General features: G+C 37.7%; 1 protein-coding gene across 2 annotated transcripts in view; it reads right to left on the reverse strand.

Annotated features, from left to right (window-relative positions):
• Positions 1 to 18,402, reverse strand: part of NSF (N-ethylmaleimide sensitive factor, vesicle fusing ATPase) — a 137,407-nt gene that overhangs the window by 45,466 nt on the left and 73,539 nt on the right. For both annotated transcript variants that reach the window (XM_037495158.2, XM_037495157.2), the window contains exons 10-13: positions 8,318 to 8,483; positions 7,388 to 7,462; positions 7,000 to 7,187; positions 1,672 to 1,767 (exon numbers count right to left, since the gene is read on the reverse strand). In XM_037495158.2, the coding sequence (XP_037351055.1) occupies positions 1,672 to 1,767; positions 7,000 to 7,187; positions 7,388 to 7,462; positions 8,318 to 8,483 (525 nt within the window). The remainder of the gene's footprint in view (positions 1 to 1,671; positions 1,768 to 6,999; positions 7,188 to 7,387; positions 7,463 to 8,317; positions 8,484 to 18,402) is intronic.

The raw sequence follows: 18,402 nt of genomic DNA on the forward strand, positions 1-18,402 counted from the left end.
AGCCCTAGAATAAATGAAAGTAATTTATTACTAACTTAACTAAATTATCTTAGTTTCCCCTTCCTTACAGCCAAATCATTTTTCATTACAAAAATCTTGCAACAGATCAGTTAGGCTGAGGTCTAATATTTTTGTTAACTATTACAAATGACAATAGCAAGAGATTACACCATCTTCATGGCTCAGTAACTTTCGAAAGATAATATTTTCTATTTAAAAGTCACACAGTCAAAAAATAGGCAGGGTAAAATGAATTGACTGCTTTTCTTACAGGAGATATGTACAACAAATTACTGTCAAAAATATATAAAGAAGTTATGCTGGTTAAATAAAGATAAGGGAGGAACACGCAACAGAAAAAAAGGGGGAAATACATAAACAATATTTCATAGAATGCATATGGCCAATAAAATATAGACTGAGAAATGCTTAACTTTATAAATAATCAGTGAAATGCAAATCAAGACCAAAATGAGATCCCATTTTCCATCTGACTGAATGCCAAAAGTTGTCTGATAACACCATGTTTTACACATGATGCCTTTTAATAGAATCTCTTACATTACTGGGGATTGTGTTCATTGGTTCAACCACTGGAAAAGCACTTTAAATTCCAATTGAAGTTAGACATTCATATAACCAAGAACACAGTGATTTTACTCCTAAATACACAGTGAGAGAAGCTTACCCGAGAATGCTTGTAGCAGCATTTATTTGTAATAACAAAAATTGGTAACATTCCAAATACCCATTGACAGGAAAATAAATAGTGGTAGTCACACAAGGGCGTGCTACTTGGTACTTGAAAATGAATGATGTATGTATACCTACAGGAAATCATAAGGTTGACTCTTGGTAATAAAATAGCAAGTCCGGGAAAATTACATATACTATTTTATTTTACACACCACATAGAAGAATGACAACAGTGTGTCATAAATTAAGGATTAAGATTAATCTAATTCTAGGCACCTGAGGCCCATTTAGTAAAGAAAAACAAACACACACACCTCTTTAATTTGTTTCCATGCTCATACAGGGCTCCAAACAGTGGTAATTCAAACATTAGTGTTTGTCTTAAATGAAAATGGCTTAATGACCTTATGTTGCATTCTAAAATTCCAACTATGACAGTTCAGTTTTGAGTAAACTTTTAAGAAAGTTGACACATTTCTTTTTAAAGAGCACCGAAGATAGTTAAGTGTCTTTAGAAACCAAAGCAATTAGCAGCAGTAGTATTCAGCTAGAAAAAGGAATGCCTTGGAAGAGGTTGGAAAAAGAGAGGGAGAGAGGAGAATATGAGAGTTCATTTTAAATATCAAAATAGCAGAAATTTGGAGGATGTATTGAATTTAGGTTTCTGTAGCTTCAGACTGGATAACAAATGAAAAAACAAATTCTAGTACCATGTAAGAATAATCAGAAAGTCTCAAAATTGAATGATCTGTGTCATAATCATGAGAAATATATCAGTAAGTACTGGTTTATTACCCAGTCATTAGAGTTATTGCACAGACATTTCTTATATTAGGTATTTCCAGTATAGAGGTTTTCAGATTTTATAAAACTACATATGATATAACTGTCCATCATCCTGGGTTAAATGGCACTTATATTTCTCCTGAATTATCACTGCTTTTTGGCCATACATCACTCAAAAGTCATACTCACTGGCTTGATATCATTCTCCAGAGAGGCAAGGAAGTCTCCTCTTGTCACCTGCAGGCTCTCTGCTTTCTCCATATCCACTTCCACTTTAGTGCTAGCCTAATTAGAAATAAAAATAAAATGTAAGGAATTCCAAGTTCTTTTTAAAGACTTATTTATTTATGCATATAAAAACTGGGGTACAGGCCAGAGGTGAGGGTGGTGAGAGGATTCACCAGAGACAGAGTGGGGAGCAGAACAGGCAGATGAACCGAAATACACTGCTGAGGGGAGCAGCGGGGAAACAGGAGAGCTCTGCTGCACCATGTGGGTAGCTCCCTGGCCAGGGATCGAACTCGTGCTGCAGTGGTTGTGGATAGCTTCATATTGCTGCACAAGGGGTTCCTTGTGCCACCAGGGAGACCCAGGAATTCCAAGATTTAAGAATATTTTCAACCTAAGAATATAACACCCGAGGATTTAAGAAACTGTTTTCATCTCTCTCAAATTCACAAACATGTTTATATTTGCCTGAACAACCCCACTCCTAGGGCTTTATCCTATTAGTGTGTTCACAAGTGTGTACTAAGTCACATGCACCATGATACCCAAGTTACTGGGAACCACAGGAGACTGGAAGCTTCAGGAGTCTACCGAGGGGGCACCAGTGACGTGAATTATGATACATCTGTATCAAAGAACACTTGAGAAAAAGTGTTTCAAAATGAGGCAGGAGGAGGAGAACATACCTACAGAGGAGGGGCTCTAGAAACTGTAGTTCTCATCCTCAGCTTTGTATCAGAAAATTCCTTAGCGCCTGTAAACATATATAGATGCCCATCTCCACCCTCCTCAGAGTTTTGGTTTAAAAGGCCCAGCAGAAGGTCTAGGCATTTATATTTTTATAAAGTACCAGAGGTTATTCTGCTGCTCAAGCTTACGAACCATTATTCTAGGAGACCAAGGCCCTTAAACTTTGACTTGTATCATACTAGTGGTTGAGATTCTATATGCCAGCTCCAAATATTCTGCTTACTGCACCTGGAGCTAACACAGCAGACATCTGCAGAAGCATCGAGTCCTTTGTCAGCACTTGGATCTGCCTGGATCAGATAAGTGGTTGAGATACCAACACATTTTTTTCGGTGTGACTGGGCTCACTGTCAATAGCACAAGACAAGTGAGTCTAATTTTTAAATTGATATTATGTTTTTTTAAAAAAAGTACCTGCCAAAAAACCCTGACTACAAAATGAAAGGATGTATAGCAGTATCAACCTTCCACCGATTATTGTAAAATATGAGTCATGCTCCCTTAGGAACAGACTGTTGATACAAATAAAATGATAGACACTAAAAGAAAAAGTCATCCTATGGGATAAAAATAACTATGTCAGGAAACTGAATCAAGATGGCAAATAGAGTACATTTATTTATCTCCCTTCTTGTCCCAAATCCCATAAAATGATTGCAGTAATGAGAAAGGTTAAAAAGCATGGAAGATATAACCAGCAGTTTTAACACCGATCTAATAGGATTCTCAGAAGCAAGGACAGAAAGAATGATAAAAACCAATAGAAGACAGAAGGAAAAAAGAATATTCTATGGCTGAGAAAGGCATGTCTGCAGTTTAAAAGGTTCAAGGAGCTCTGAGGGGAACACACAGACAGGAACCCCCATCTGTTCAAACACATGACTGTAAACCTTCAGAGCACCAGAGGTGAAGAAAGTCCTACAATCTTTGAGAGACAAGAAACAGGTTATCTGAGAAGAAACCAGATTAAATCTGTTGTGATGGCTCTCACTGGCAACACTTCTACTACAGCTTCCAACACATGTCTAGGTACCTGCCCTAGAAGTGACTGCCTGTGGACACAGCAGGGCAAGGCGGGCATTCTCATGCCAGGATTATGTACTATTCCAGGGACTAGAGACAGATCGGTAAATAAAACAAACAGGTTCCTGAGGGAGCTTACATTTTAAATTATGCTGTCCTAGTTGAGAATACTAAGCATTTGTTCCAAAATAAAAAAGATTTACATATACCGAGATAGAAAGCTAACCAAGACATATTATCAGGTGAAAATTTAAATTGCAGTACACTTCCATTAATGTTTGCTTTTTTCCCCTTCTTTTAAAAAAGCATATATGTATACAAATGTAAATATAAACACTACAAAGCTATATCCCAGATGCTGGCTACCATTGGAGCAGGAAAGGGGGGCGTCAGAGATGGCCTTTCCACATTTCCCTATACACTCTGGCATGACCTCTGTATTTTTAACAAGAAAGTTAACAGGTTACATTTTATTTTATTTTAAAGATTTATTTTATTTATTTATACAAGCACTGGGTATAGTCAGAAGCGCGGGAGGGTGAAAGAATTCACCAGAGCCAGGGTGGGGAGCAGAGCAGGCAGAAGGACCGAAGTACACTGCTGAGGGGAGCAGCGGGTGGCAGGAGAGGCCTGCGCGCCATGTGGGACCCTCCTCCAGTGGCCGGGGAGCAGCCGGGGATCGAACCGGCGCTGCAGAGGCTGAGGGCAGCTTCGCAACCCAGGGCTCAACCGCTGCGCCACCAGGGAGGCCCAACAGGTTACATTTTAAATAAATAAAATATTAAGAGTAATTAGCTGAAAGAGTAATTAGCATTTTAATGATTAGTAAGGTTTTCAGTGGCAATATCAAGCACTCAGAAAATATTAATAGCATTTATTTGACATTTTTAAGTTAAAAAAAAAGGAAATGGTGTTAGAGGAAATAAGCTTCTCCATGAAAGAATTATGATACTCACTTCATAATATATAAATCGCTATGGTACTTTATAGTTCATGAAGTATGTTTATTAACATTATCCCATTTTTGCATACTGATTATATCATTTTATCCTTCTATAAGTCAGCAAAGTTTTCTTAAATTAAGGATAAGGATAATTTAATTAAGGGTAGATATAGGCTCTCCTTTTTAGATAATCATATATAAAGGTTTTAAACTCTGACCAAAACCTCCTGACACATTTGAAAGGCTTCTACAAGGTGTAAACTTTCAGGGGAACATGAAGAAGTGAGCCAGCATCATATTAAAATCCACATGATGTTACCAGCCTCATTTTAAATGTCTTCTCCCCACATAAGCTTTTAGTATGTTTTGTTATTTTGACTTCCTCTTCCAGTGAAATGAATTCACATGATAGAAACACATAGCAAAACAAAGGGAAAATCTTGTCTATCTTTCAGCATTTACAAAAACTATGATCAATTTTAGGACTGAAGCTGGCATGAAGCTTGTCTTTTTGCTATTAAAAAAAGGGACTCCCCCAATGAATGAAAAGTGAATTAAGATGGTTGGGGGGGTGCTTATTTTAGAACACAATGTTGTTAGGCACTCCAGAAATTTTAGAAGTTACCTAACTGTAAACAATATTCCAGTTGTAAATTATTCCAACCTATTCATTCACATGGTTTTGAAGGGCTTCTCTTAGCTTTTATTATTTTAACAAAATTAGTGAAATCTTGTATTTAAAAATTCTATAATTTTGAATTTTTACTTCTTCAGGAAACCGTTCCTCACTTGTCTGAATTTGTGTGACTTTTTTCTGTATTTTTTTATAACAGCTAATCAATATAGAAGAAGCACCATCTTTCAGCTTAGACCCACAGAAACTAATAAACCTGTATTTCAACACTAGCAAATATCAAGTGGTCACCCTTAAATTTCATAACCTTTTAAATCTGACCTTTCAAAGTTCTTATCATTCCTCTGAAATTAAGGGTAGAATGAACTTAATCAATCAAAATTCTTCAGAAAATAAGAAAAAAGTGTATTGAAATTCTGCAAATATAAATGAGCGTTTTGATTTAGTTGTAATAAGTATGTGTGTGTTCTCTTAGTTTCCTTACAACAAATTACAGCAGAAGAAATTTGGGTTCTGAATCTTCGCTACCTAAAGCAGACATTCCTTTCAAGATAAAAACAACCAAACATCACCTGAATTTTAGCTGACCACAAATACAAGTTTGAGCACAAACAACATGAACATCAGGTGTTTATGATCAGATTTCCATTTGTTTCAAAAAACCTGAGAAACGTTTAACAGGGAATACTTGTTTCCTTTAGTCCACCTGACTTTGTTAAAGCCTAAATCTTTTGAAAAGAAAGAAAAATAACACTAATAATGACCTTTGTAATATGAGGACAGAACATCAGAACAAACAGTGGCAATGCTGTAGATGTTCTAAAATTCTGTGTCCACTTTAAATCATAAGTTTCAAATTATATATATTCATCAATCACTACTAGGAAAACTATGAGCATCTACAGCAATGCGAATACAAAACTGTATACCCTTTGTTCAGCTGAGGAGAAGTCTCCCTAACAGTGCTTAGAGACCCTTTGACAAAAAAGATTTTAAAAGATGCAGAAAAGGAAATAAGTGTTAGTATGCTATTTCTTTTTTTTTTTTTGGGGGGGGGGTAAGGTTATTGTCCTACTTATCTTTTTCTCTCCTCAGAAGGACCATATAATCCTTTGCCTTAGTCATTCCATAGATAGTGTAAAACATTAAAAGCTGTTTGGTACAAAAGGTGTTGATCACAATTCAACATGCACTACCTGAAGTTTAATAATAATGCTAATTCAACCGCCTGGAAGTTGTAAGCCTGGGGAATTGGAATAAACCGGGAAATAGGAACAAGAAGGAAAGTGGTAAAAAAATGACAGTGAATTTGGTTGGGGAATATTAATTTTGAGACCTGATAAAATAGCCAAGCAGAGGTATTTTAGTATAAATCTGGAAGTCAGAGAAAGATACTTTCAAGAGATGAGACATGAATCTGGGAGTGAGTTCTCTACAGGTGACAACTACGACCTGCAGAGGAGGAGAGATGGTAAAGGATCAAGGGCACTTCACTCATTAAAATCAAAGAATGCTGTGTTTCCACCACAGTATCAGTGGCATGATTGTACTAATTTATAAGCATGTTCATTTCCCTGACTGAATTCCTTGAGGGAAGAGGTTATGCTTTATCATCTTGTGTCTTAAGCGTAATATCTCAAAAACAGTAGGTATTCAGTATATGGCTGAATGAAGCAGTCGCCAATTCTAGCACGTAGAAAACCCAACGTCCTGCGACATGGGTCAGCGGTTACCAGGGAGAAGATGTGACCATTATCTTTCTTCCTGCTACTCTGGAGGTTCAGCAGTTGGCAATTAATTTCTATTTCTTTTACCATGTCTCTTCTCCTTCAAAAGTTAGCATTACCTAGTTCTTGGTGTACTTGAAAGGAAAACGAAAGAAGGCTGGCGTGGTATTTATAGGGTGCAGACTCCTTACCTAGAAGCTGATTTTACTGACCTTTATGTGTCTGTTCATAGCAGTGGACTGTGCTGCCCGCACCAGACCCTCCAGCTCAGCACCGCTGAAATTCTTGGTCTCCACAGCCAGTTCTTTAATGTCGACGTCGGCAGAGAGCAGCTGATGTCCTCTCATCCTTGCGGTGTGGATGTGAAGGATCTGTAGTCGACCTTTCTCATCTGGTAAGCCTGATAACATTGGTAAATGAAATAGAGATCATTATAATCCTCATGCATTTCTTGTGGGTACTCCACTAAGTAAACATCTGTTTCTCATGATAAACAACTTTTTCAACAAACATTAAGTTATATGATTTTGATCCTGCTAATGAACTCTTAAGTGCATGCCCCTGCCCCATGCTGCCTGCATCAGGGATAGGTCTGCTCACCTATCTCCATTTTAACTTCCAGTCTTCCAGGTCGAAGGAGAGCCTCGTCTATCAGATCTGGTCTGTTGGTCATTCCTGAGCAGAGATGTTAAAACAAAACAACACATACATTATCAGGGTTCAAAAATAAGATTTAATAAACCCTTCAGTATATGCAAGAATACTCATTTTCCTGACAGGCTAAAGATGGCATTTTATAAAAGTCACATAGAAAACCAAAATTATTCTCAAAGAAAGCATCATTTGTTCTTGATGTGTTCTAATGAAAATACCTGGAGACTTTGCTTTAGTATTTCGCTACTGTACAAGTAAGTGGAATATAAATGAATGAAAGCTTCAAATATTTAAAAAGAAAGGTTAAGGGTTGAAGAGGGTAAGTCATTTGTCATGGTGAAAAGGGGCAATGTGACCACAATCTGTGTGACCCTGAAGTCCCTCCCCTTTTATGTAGACCAAATGGTTTCCAACCTTTACAAACATTAGAAGTTTTTCCCAAAAGTCAGCCTAAAAATAACCTTAGTATATAAAACAGTTTTTAAAAAAGTGGTTATGAAAAAAAAAAAAGAAGAAAAAATAAATAAATAAAAAGGTGGTTATGGCTGGAATGGGTGATCTAAAGCTCAATCTCTGGCCCTCACAGACCCTGAAGCAGTTCTGAGGACTCTCAGAGGCCTGCAGGACCCTGTTTGGAAACCGTACATTCCACTGTGTCACCACTGTCATCTGAGGGGAGCTATAAACTTAAACCCATCAGTCACCAAAGCCCGTTTCTTCATTTATCCCTTAAGGCTAGACATTAAAATCAGAATTTTCAATATCATGTGATACTATTTTAGAAATGTTGGCAAAATGTATAATTGCAATCTCTAGGGCCTTGGTGTCCAATGTTTTTGAAATCATAGCACATTTTTCTTTTTAGAGCAAACATACCAATGACTAAGATGTTGTTGAGCTGCTCTACCCCGTCGATTTTGGACAGCAGCTGGTTGACCACGGTGTCGTGCACCCCTGTGCTGCCGGCCATGCTCCCCCTCTGCTTGCAGATGGCATCAATTTCATCGAAGATGATGATGTGCAAACCACTGTTAGCACCAAGCTAAGAAGGGAAAAGAAATTACATTAAAAATTAGAATTTGAACATATTATTAAGCAGACTCATTTAAAAAGCAAAAAAGGGGCCTCCCCGGTGGCGCAGCGGTTGAGCGCTGGGCTGGGAAGCTGCCTGCAGCCTCTGCAGCGCCGGTTCGATCCCCGGCTGCTCCCCGGCCACCGGAGGGGGGTCCCGCATGGCGCGCAGACCTCTCCTGCCGCCCGCTGCTCCCCTCAGCAGTGTCCTTCGGTCCTTCTGCCTGCTCTGCTCCCCACTCTGGCTCTGGTGAACCCTCTCACCCTCCCGCGCTTCTGACTGTACCCAGTGCTTGTGTAAATAAATAAATGAATCTTTAAAAAAAAAAAAATAAAAAAATAAAAAGCAAAAAAGACAAAGCTCTCCACAGACTGGCTTTACTCCATTTTAACGAATACACGCAGCTAGCACTCACGGCTGCAGCCTGCCCCCCACTCCCACCCCAAATGTTGGAGCTGCATTCAGAATTCTGTGAGCTAAAGGGGCATTCTAGGACCTGTACTTAGTAACTGTAACAGAAAAACACACATTATGTACTGATGAAAGTGAACGGTCCATCAAATAACTGTTCATTTACCCACATATCTTACTGTTTGAAAGAACTCTTACACTTACCGGATGCCCTTCTTAAGTCAGGGAATGGCAACTCCCTGCTATATCCCCTGCACTTTGGTGAGCGGATTATCCCAGAAATAACAGATTTAACGTTGATTCGTTTGTGATATAGCTAAATGTTAACTCTATCCAGTGGTTGATTGGGAATTGAGCAAACAGGGGAAGGAACTGAACATGATTCATATTTAGTTAAATCACAAGAAAGTAGATGTTTTCTTCCTAACTGTGAACTGAGAACAGAGACATGGTCAAGAGGGTTGTTTCTTCTGCATAGTGATTTCTGTCTTAGTTTAATGGAAACAGTCGTCATAGAAATAAATGAGTTTATATATTTTGAATTTTTAAAAAAGATTTATTTATTTATGCACATAAGAACTGGGGTACAAGCCAGAGGTGCGGGAGGGTGAGAGGATTCACCAGAGACAGAGCGGGGAACAGAATAGGCAGACTGACGGAAAACACTGCTGAGGGGAGCATCGGGTGAGTCAGGGAGAGGTTTGCTGTGCCATGTGGGTAGCTCCCTGGCCAGCCAGGGATCGAACTCGTGCTGCAGAGGCTGAAATAGCTTCATAGTGCTGTGCTTAACCCCTTGCGCCACCAGGGAGGCCCCTATATTTTGAATTTTTAATAGATGCAAAGACTTAGTGTGTATAGTTCATTAGATTAACATGAACCTTCTAACATTTTATACTTAACTAATTAAGTCTCCTATTAGGGACCAAAGGGAGAAGAGACAGAGTGGGGAGCAGAACAGGCAGACTGACTGAAAACACTGCTGAGGGGAGCAGTGGGCGAGTTAGGAGAGGTCTGCTGTGCCATGTGGGTCAGCTCCCTGGCCAGGGACCGAACTCATGCCACAGTGGCTGCTGATAGCCTCACAGTACTGTGATTTAACCCCTTGTGTCACCAGGGAGACCCTGAAGTTATTATAGTACAGGAACTGAAATCCAGAAGCAGGCCTTTCTAATGAAATAGAGAGGCTCACCAAAGGATCTGAAAAAGCAAAAGGTTCTTTATAAAAGGTGATTTAAATCCTGACTTTTGGATGAAAAAAGAGAAGTATACAGTTGGAAGATCAGTGAAAAATAATGTACATAAATGAGGTACATAGAATCTGTAACACAATTTTGGTGATGGAAGTAGTAATAAAAAGCAAAGTCCTAGGTTTTATTACTGCCTGCATTTGGAAGGGGAAAGTGACAGTGAAGATAAGAAATTACCTTGTAGTTATGATAAGGAAGTTGCAAAGAGGAAAAGACTCAAGGGGATTTTTTTAAGTATCTACCATGATAAGATTAAAGTGTTAGCAGGACATCTAATTAGAAATGTCCTTCAGAGAACAAGATCTACAAAACTGAACAAAAGAGAATAGAAAGATAGATATGAAAATCATCTAGTTAAAAAAATCTAATAGCAAACTACATTGTTTAAGGTGAGTCACATGATCAAGTTGGAGTAATATAAAGGCAAGAAAGATTCTGGGTTATAGTACCAGAAGACAGTTATGATGAAGGCAACCTAAAGAAAAGGGAAACAAGAAAACATCACAAAGATAAAAGATGAAATGTTACATCGAAAGAAAAAAAAGTAGTTCCAAAATGACCTAAAGGAAATAAGATTAGGCCTAAAACAAACCTGAATATATAAATGTTATTTAAAATAAAAAACAGTTAAGACAGTATATGAGTCAGCAACTCCACACCTTGGTTTACAGCAGCTGTGCACATAATTGCCCCAACTGGAAATAACCCAAATGCCCTTTGTGGGTAAGTGGCTAAACAAACTAGAGTATAACCATGTAATGGAATACTACTCAACAATGAAAAGGAGGGATATGTGGTACATGCAACAACTTGGATGATTTGCAAAGGCAAAATGCAAAGTGAAAGAAGCCAGTCTCAAAGGTTACGTACTGTGATCCCATCTATATGACAATCTTGAAAAGACAAAACTATCGAGCTAGAGAGGTAGAGATCAGTAGTCCCTAAGTGTTATGGGCAAAAGGAGGGTAACCATAAAGAGACAGGATGAGGGAATTTTTGAGGATAATGTAAATGTTCTCTATCTAGATTTTGGTGGTGGCTACATGAATCCATACACATGTTAAAATTCATAAAACTGTATACCAGAGGAGAAAAATGCCAATTTCACTGCATAGTATAAATAATTATGATAAAGAAAACATTTTATAGTACAATTTCATTACTCATATTTGAACTATTGACCATTTTTTGATGCAATTCTATACAAGATGATAGTCATATGTTCTAAAGATTCAAAGGTTTCTAACAGTTAACTAAGCTTTATTATTTTTTCCTGAATACTGCTTAAAAATTGTTCTATTTCCACAAATATGTTAAAAGCTAAATTCAAATTTGAAAAGAAATCAAATTCAGGGCCTCCCTGGTGGCAAAAAGGGTTAAGCACAGCACTATGAAGATAGCTGCAGCCTCTGCAGCACGAGTTCAATCCCCAGCTGGCCAGGGAGCTACCCACATGGCACAGCAGACCTCTCCTGTCTCACCCACTGCTCCCCTCAGCAGTGTATTTCAGTCAATCTGTCTGTTCTGTTCCCCACTCTGTCTCTGGTGAATCCTTTCACCCACGACACCTCTGGCCTGTACCCCAATTCTTATATGTATAAATAAATAAATCTTTAAAAAAATCAAATTCACTTATCAATATCATTATATTTATGGAGGTCTAAGACAACCTTAATAGGGGCTCCCTGGTGGCGTAGGGGTTAAAGTCTAAGCACTATCAAGCTATTGCCAGCCACTGCAGTATCAGTTTGATCCCCACATGGGAGCTGACCCACATGGCACAGCAGACCTCTCCTGTCTTTCCCACTGCTCCCTTCAACAGTGTATTTCAGTAGATCTGCCTGTTCTGCTCCCCACTCTGTCTCTGGTGAATCTCCTTACCCCCGCACCACTGGCCTACACCTCAGTTCTTGTATGCATAAATAAAAATAAATCTTTTAAAAAATTTTTGAATACATAAAGGTTTTTTAAAATCATAAACAGATAAATTCTGCCAATATAGCATGAAACAAAAGCTGCTATGTGGGAATTCTGCTGTCAGTGTGCCTAATACTGCCTGGAATCATGACTTCCTTCTCAGCCCAACCACAAGACTCATCCATGTGGACAGCGAGGACAAAGACAATAAGAACACTGTGTCTGATTACATGATCACAGGAGTAATCTGTCCTAAACATAATTCGGTACAATTCTGACCTTTTCAGAACCTTGCTAATCTTGTGACCTGTCATCAGTCCCTTCCCCCAACCTTGTCAGTACAATAACATCAATTTTTACAGGTGTGTGACTTAAATAAAGGCAGGTTCTTATTGTAATAAATTAGGAATCAGGTGAGGAAGATGCCAAATTCAGTACAGCTGAATCATCAATAAACCCTCTCCCAAATAATTTAAATTTCCACAATGCGAGCCTCTTCAACTCACTGGCTTCTAGCTGTTTAACTGTCTGCAAAGTCTCCCCCCATAGAAACAGAGCTGACGCTGTTGAGCTCCTGGCAACAGACTTCTAAAGCGGCTGTTCTATATTTAACTAGTTGACCTATATGTAAGTGTTCATCTCCATCAGCCTGGACTGTCCAGAATCACAGAGGTGAGGCACTTCTTCATTATGTAACACACATATATACCCTCCATGGGGTCACTAGCCGACTTTACCAAGCCATTTCTGGATGTAAAGATTAAGAAAGGTATAACTAAAAGGACTGGCTATGCTTAATGTTTCCCTAGATTTCTTTGCCAACTCAGTTTAATCATTAATAGTGTCATTTAAACTGCTGCATTAAAATGTCTGTTTAAAAACAGCACCAAAGGTACCTATATAATCATGTGGAAGCTATCATAACAGATTTATGTAAGGGCATTGAATTCACCTGCACCTAGTGTCCAATCCTCAAAAGACCATCAGGGTCCATTAGCCTCAATGCCAGTTTTTAGGTTTCTTTTTCTAAAGAAACTTTATATGGTAAATCACATTTTTTTTTTCTTAGAAGTCTTCCACAGAATAAAAAGGAAAAAATATTTTTAAAAATAGAATAAAATTCATTCTATATTATAATTACCATATGGGTCCACTGGATCTTTTTATAAATCCAAGAGATATTGTGCTATTTCAACATTCTAGAAATTATATCCTTGTTATTCATCAATTATTCCCAATGATGCTTAAAAAAAAGGTTAAAATAAGAAAATGGAAGAATGATGGAATTGGTTAGAAAAATGATGCAAGAGTGAAATAATATCACAATGACATCATCCTTCAATTTGCTTATTGTGTTGTCCAGAGTATTACAGCATTGCTTAAGAAGTTATAAAAGATGTCTGGAGACATCAGCCTCCATCTTTGTTGCCTGATATTAGCTTAACTGAACACAGTTGGGGATTTGGATTTTTTTTTAATTCCTTGGCCATAATGTCAAAGAAAAGAAAATCCACAAATAAAAATGCTTCACAATTAGTAGATGAATTTTCACAGAGGGAGAGACGCAGCTCTTGAGGCTCTAATGAAGATGTAAATTGATCTTTCTTTACAAGTCAAACTCAGACTATGTGCCTTCATGGGATATCCTACACAATTTTCTCAAACTCAAGAATGAGTGAATAATATATTTCTAAGGACAAAAAGAAAATATGTTACTTATCTAGTTACTTATTTAACAAAAAGTCTCTACTGTGAGATATTTGATGACAAGAAACTAGGCCATCTTACTATTCTAAAGAACACAGGACAGTATCCTTTCATCTTTTATTTCATCGGTGCATCCACATTTCCTTGATATGGACTGTAAATAGAAAGATGCTGAAGGCCAGTATTACAGAGGGAAGACAAGAAGAAATGGCTGATACAGATATTTAAAAATTGGATTGACAATTCTAAAAGGTATATGAAAATCTGAAAATGAAAATGTTTTCTTTACAATGTAATCAAATTAGTATTTTTCTTTATACAGATTTGATTTCTGTATCTTTTAAAAATATTTATTTATTTTAGTGTAGAAGAACTGGGGTGTAGGCCAGCGGTGCAGCGGGGAGGAGGAGTAAGTGGATTCACCAGAGACAAAGTGGGGAGCAGAATAGGTAGATTTACTGAAATACAATACTAAGAGGAGCAGCGGGCAAGACAGGAGAGGTCTGCTGCACCATGTGTGGGTCAGCTCCCTGGCCAGGGATCGAACCCAGGCCATAGCGATGACAGCACAGAGACTCGACCCCTAGGTGACCAGGGAGGCCTCCTATTTCTGTATCTTATTAAGGAAGTTCTTCTCTACTTTCCATTCTTAAAGATTTTTGCCTATTTTTTTCTAAAAATGTTTTCTCCTATAAATTTGAGTTTTGTTTTTTTTTTGTGAACCCATTTTTTTTTAAAGATTTATTTATTTATTTATACAAGCACTGGGTACAGTCAGAAGCGCGGGAGAGTGAGAGAATTCACCAGAGCCAGAGCGGGGAGCAGAGCAGGCAGAAGGACCGAAGTACACTGCTGAGGGGAGCAGCGGGCGGCAGGAGAGGTCTGCGCACCATGTGGGACCCTCCTCTGGTGGCCGGGGAGCAGCCAGGGATCAAACCGGCGCTGCAGAGGCTGCGGGCAGCTTCGCAACCCAGCGCTCAACCGCTGTGCCACCAGGGAGGCCCTTTTGTGAACCCATTTTGCAATTCTACATCATGCGAGAGAGTGCATTAATTTCTTTGCAGAGAGCCAATGATCTCAGTTCTATTCATGGAATCACCTATCCTTTCCTCTCTGATGATACTGTCACTTTTCACATAACATGTTTTTTCACATAACATGTCTGTTGTTTCATTGGGCTGTGTTTGCATGAATATGTAACACTGTCTTAGTTACTATAGCTTTACAGTAAAAGTCTTGGCATCTGAGAAGACAAGTCTTCATTATTCTCTAAAATTTTCACGGCTCTTCAAATATAAAGAAAATAAATTATAATTGACTTTTCAAATTCCAAAAAATTCTTTAGAATTGATTGGAAAAGCAGTGAATTTACACATTAATATGGGGAGAACTGGCATCCTTGCATCGTCAGTATTTCTATCGTCAGTATGAACATGTTATACCCTCCCATTCATTAGCTCTTTAAAAAAGATTAGCAAACATGTTTATATTTGCTCTTTTAATCTTCCTGTTAGATTTAACACTGGTCCCTTATCATTCTCATGGCTGTTACAAGTGAAAAACTTTGCTACATTTTCTGTACCTTCACATTTTTTTTTTTATGCTTTGCTAATCCTTTCTTGCTTTTTAAAGTACTTGAGTTTCCTTTATTTTTTCCTCAACTTCTCATGCTTTGGAGAAGCCTGAAAGTCTCATACAATTTTCATACACACATTTAATTTAAAATTTTACATTAATTAACATTACTATCTTCTTCCCAAATAACACACGGATCTTATATGGACTTGATCCATTTCCCATATGCTTTGTGCTATATTTTAGTTCCAGCCTTAAAAATCCAACAATATTGACCATTATTATTATATTATATTTTATATTATTATATAATTATATTTTATATTATTATAAAATCCAACAATATTGACCATTATTATTGTTTTATATGGTGAATGCTTATTAAACTGATCTTTTTTTTTTGTAATTTTTTTAAATCTTATTTTTATATTTCCCATACAATTGCAACCCCTTTATTTGGACCCCAATCCCTCCCCTCCCCTCCCTCCACCCCTCATAGAGTGTCTCTGGTTCATAGTTGTTTGTTGATTATGATTTTCACTTTCTTATAATTAATTTTCCTGGTCCCTTATTTAAGTTTTTTAGATTCCTGCTATGAGTGAGACCATCTGGTATTTTTCTTTTTCTTTCTGGCTTATTTCGCTGAGCATGATCCCTTCTAGCGCCATCCATGTTGCTGCAAATTGCATGTGTTTATCTTTTTTGAATGCTGAGTAATATTCCATGGTGTATATATACCACATCTTCTTGATCCAGTCATCTATTTTTGGGCATTTGGGTTGTTTCCAAAGCTTAGCTATTGTAAACAGTGCTGCTATAAACATAGGGGTGCAGGTGCTCTTTGGAGTTGATGTTTCTGTGTCCTTTGGGTAAATACCTAGGAGTGGAATTGCTGGATCATATGGAAGCTCTATCTTTAGTAGGTCCAGAAATCTCCACACAGCTCTCCATAGTGGTTGGACCCGTTTGCACTCCCACCAACACTGCAGGAGAGTTCCTTTTTCTCCACACCCTCGCCAACATTTGTTGTTGCTAGTTTTTTTAAAATGTGCCATTCTCACTGGTGTTAGATGGTATCTCATGGTAGTTTTGATTTGCGTTTCCCTGATGACAAGTGATGTTGAACATTTTTTCATATGCCTGTTGGCCATTTGCATTTCCTCTTCAGAGAAGTTTCTTTTTAGCTCTTCTGCCCGTTTTTTGACAGGATTATTTTCTTTGTTGTTGTTGAGTCTCATCAGCTCTGCAGATTTTTGTGATCAGTCCTTTATCATTAGTGTTGTCTGCAAAAATGTTCTCCCAGTCAGTGGGGTTTCTCTTAGTTTTTGTTATTGTCTCTTTTGCTGTGCAGAAGCTCTTTAATTTGATGTAGTCCCAGCTGTTTATCTTTGCCTTCACTATCACTGCTTTGGGTGATGTGTCTGTAAAGATGTCTTTGATGTGCATATCCCGTAGTTAAACTGATCTCTTTTAAACTTTTTTATTGTGAAGTATGGCATACATAGAGGGAAAGTTCAAATAACATAAATGTATGTCTTAATGAATGATCACAAAATGAACGTCTATGTAACCATAACAAGAAGCACTATAGTGCAAAAACCTGTAAATTTAGCTCCTCACATGCCTCCCCCAGCACTCCTCCCTCAACAGTTTTTATGGTAATTATTTCTCACTTTTCTTTACAGTTTTACCAGTTACCATCATCAAACACTGTACTTTAGTTGAGCTTTAGGTAAATAAAACACAGAGTATGTATTCTTTCTTGTCTGGTTTCTTTAGCTCAACATTTATTTGTGAGATTCACAACTGTGTATAGCTATTTATTTTATTACTGGGTAGCACTCCATCTTATAGTTATGTCAGAAGTATCCATTTACTGAGTATAAAATTCTAAGTCAATATTCTCTTTCAGTCCCTTAAAAAGGTGTTCAACTGATTTCTGGTTTCCATTATATCTGTTGAGAAGACAGCTGTCAGTTAATTGCTGTTTATCTGAAGGTAATCTTTTTTCCCCCTCTGCTTTTAAGATTCTTCTCTTTGTTTTTAATTTTCAGCAGTTTAACAGTGATTATTTATAGGTATAGGCTTCTTTGCTATTTCTTTGGCTTGCAGTTCATATTACTTCTAAAATCTACACACTGATGCTCTTCATCATTTTTAGAAAGTTCTAAGCTATTTTCTCTTCAAATATTGCTTTTGTTCCATCCTCTTTCTTTTGACTTCCTAGAAGTTTAAATTTATGTATTAGACCTTGACAAGTTATTTTCTGTCTTTCTTTAGTTTTTCCATCCTTTGTCTCTTATTATTTTCTTCTAATATCCCTCAGTTCACTAATTCTCTCTTTAGAGGTGTCTAATCTCTTTAAAAATCATCCATATGAATTCATTTCAGTTACTAAATTTCTCATTTCTAGAATTTTCATCAGTGCTCTGCTAAAATTTTGTCTAGTTTTTTATTTCCTTGCACATAGAATAGTTATTTTAAAAGTCACAAGAATTCTAATATTTGGAGGCCTAACTTCTATCATCTTTTGTTTATTTTTCTTCATGTTGTTTATGATCCAGTGTATCTGGTTACTTGTCATTATAAGCCAGACATTGTATTTGCAATCTATAGAAATAATTTGTGGCCTTGCATGATGGCCTTCCTTCCAGGAAGGAGCTATAGTTCTGCCAGATACCTTGGGGCACTAACATTTTGGGAACCCTCCATCTAATTTTAGAGAATGACAAGATTGAAAGCTGATCCGCAGCCTCTGTGAAAGCAGGGCTACTTTTAGTTAACCCTTGATCCTATGGCGTAGCCCTTCAAGGTCCCACACAAAATGCAGCGTGTTCTGTGGGTATCCCCTCTTTTGGGGTTATGGCTTTAATCTCTGCCCCCCATTATTTCCAACAGCCTGTCAAAATGGCTGCATAGCTGTTTAACAGCTCCCTCCAGAAAAGGCTAGTATCTCCAGAGGAACAGTGAGCCCATACATCTATTCTACTAGGCCTCCATTCTCCCCCTGCATCTTGTAAGCTCTTTGATGC

Source organism: Talpa occidentalis, unplaced genomic scaffold (assembly GCF_014898055.3).
Source record: "Talpa occidentalis isolate TD23 unplaced genomic scaffold, MPIMG_talOcc4v2.1 talOcc4.7, whole genome shotgun sequence".
NCBI lineage: Eukaryota > Metazoa > Chordata > Mammalia > Eulipotyphla > Talpidae > Talpa > Talpa occidentalis.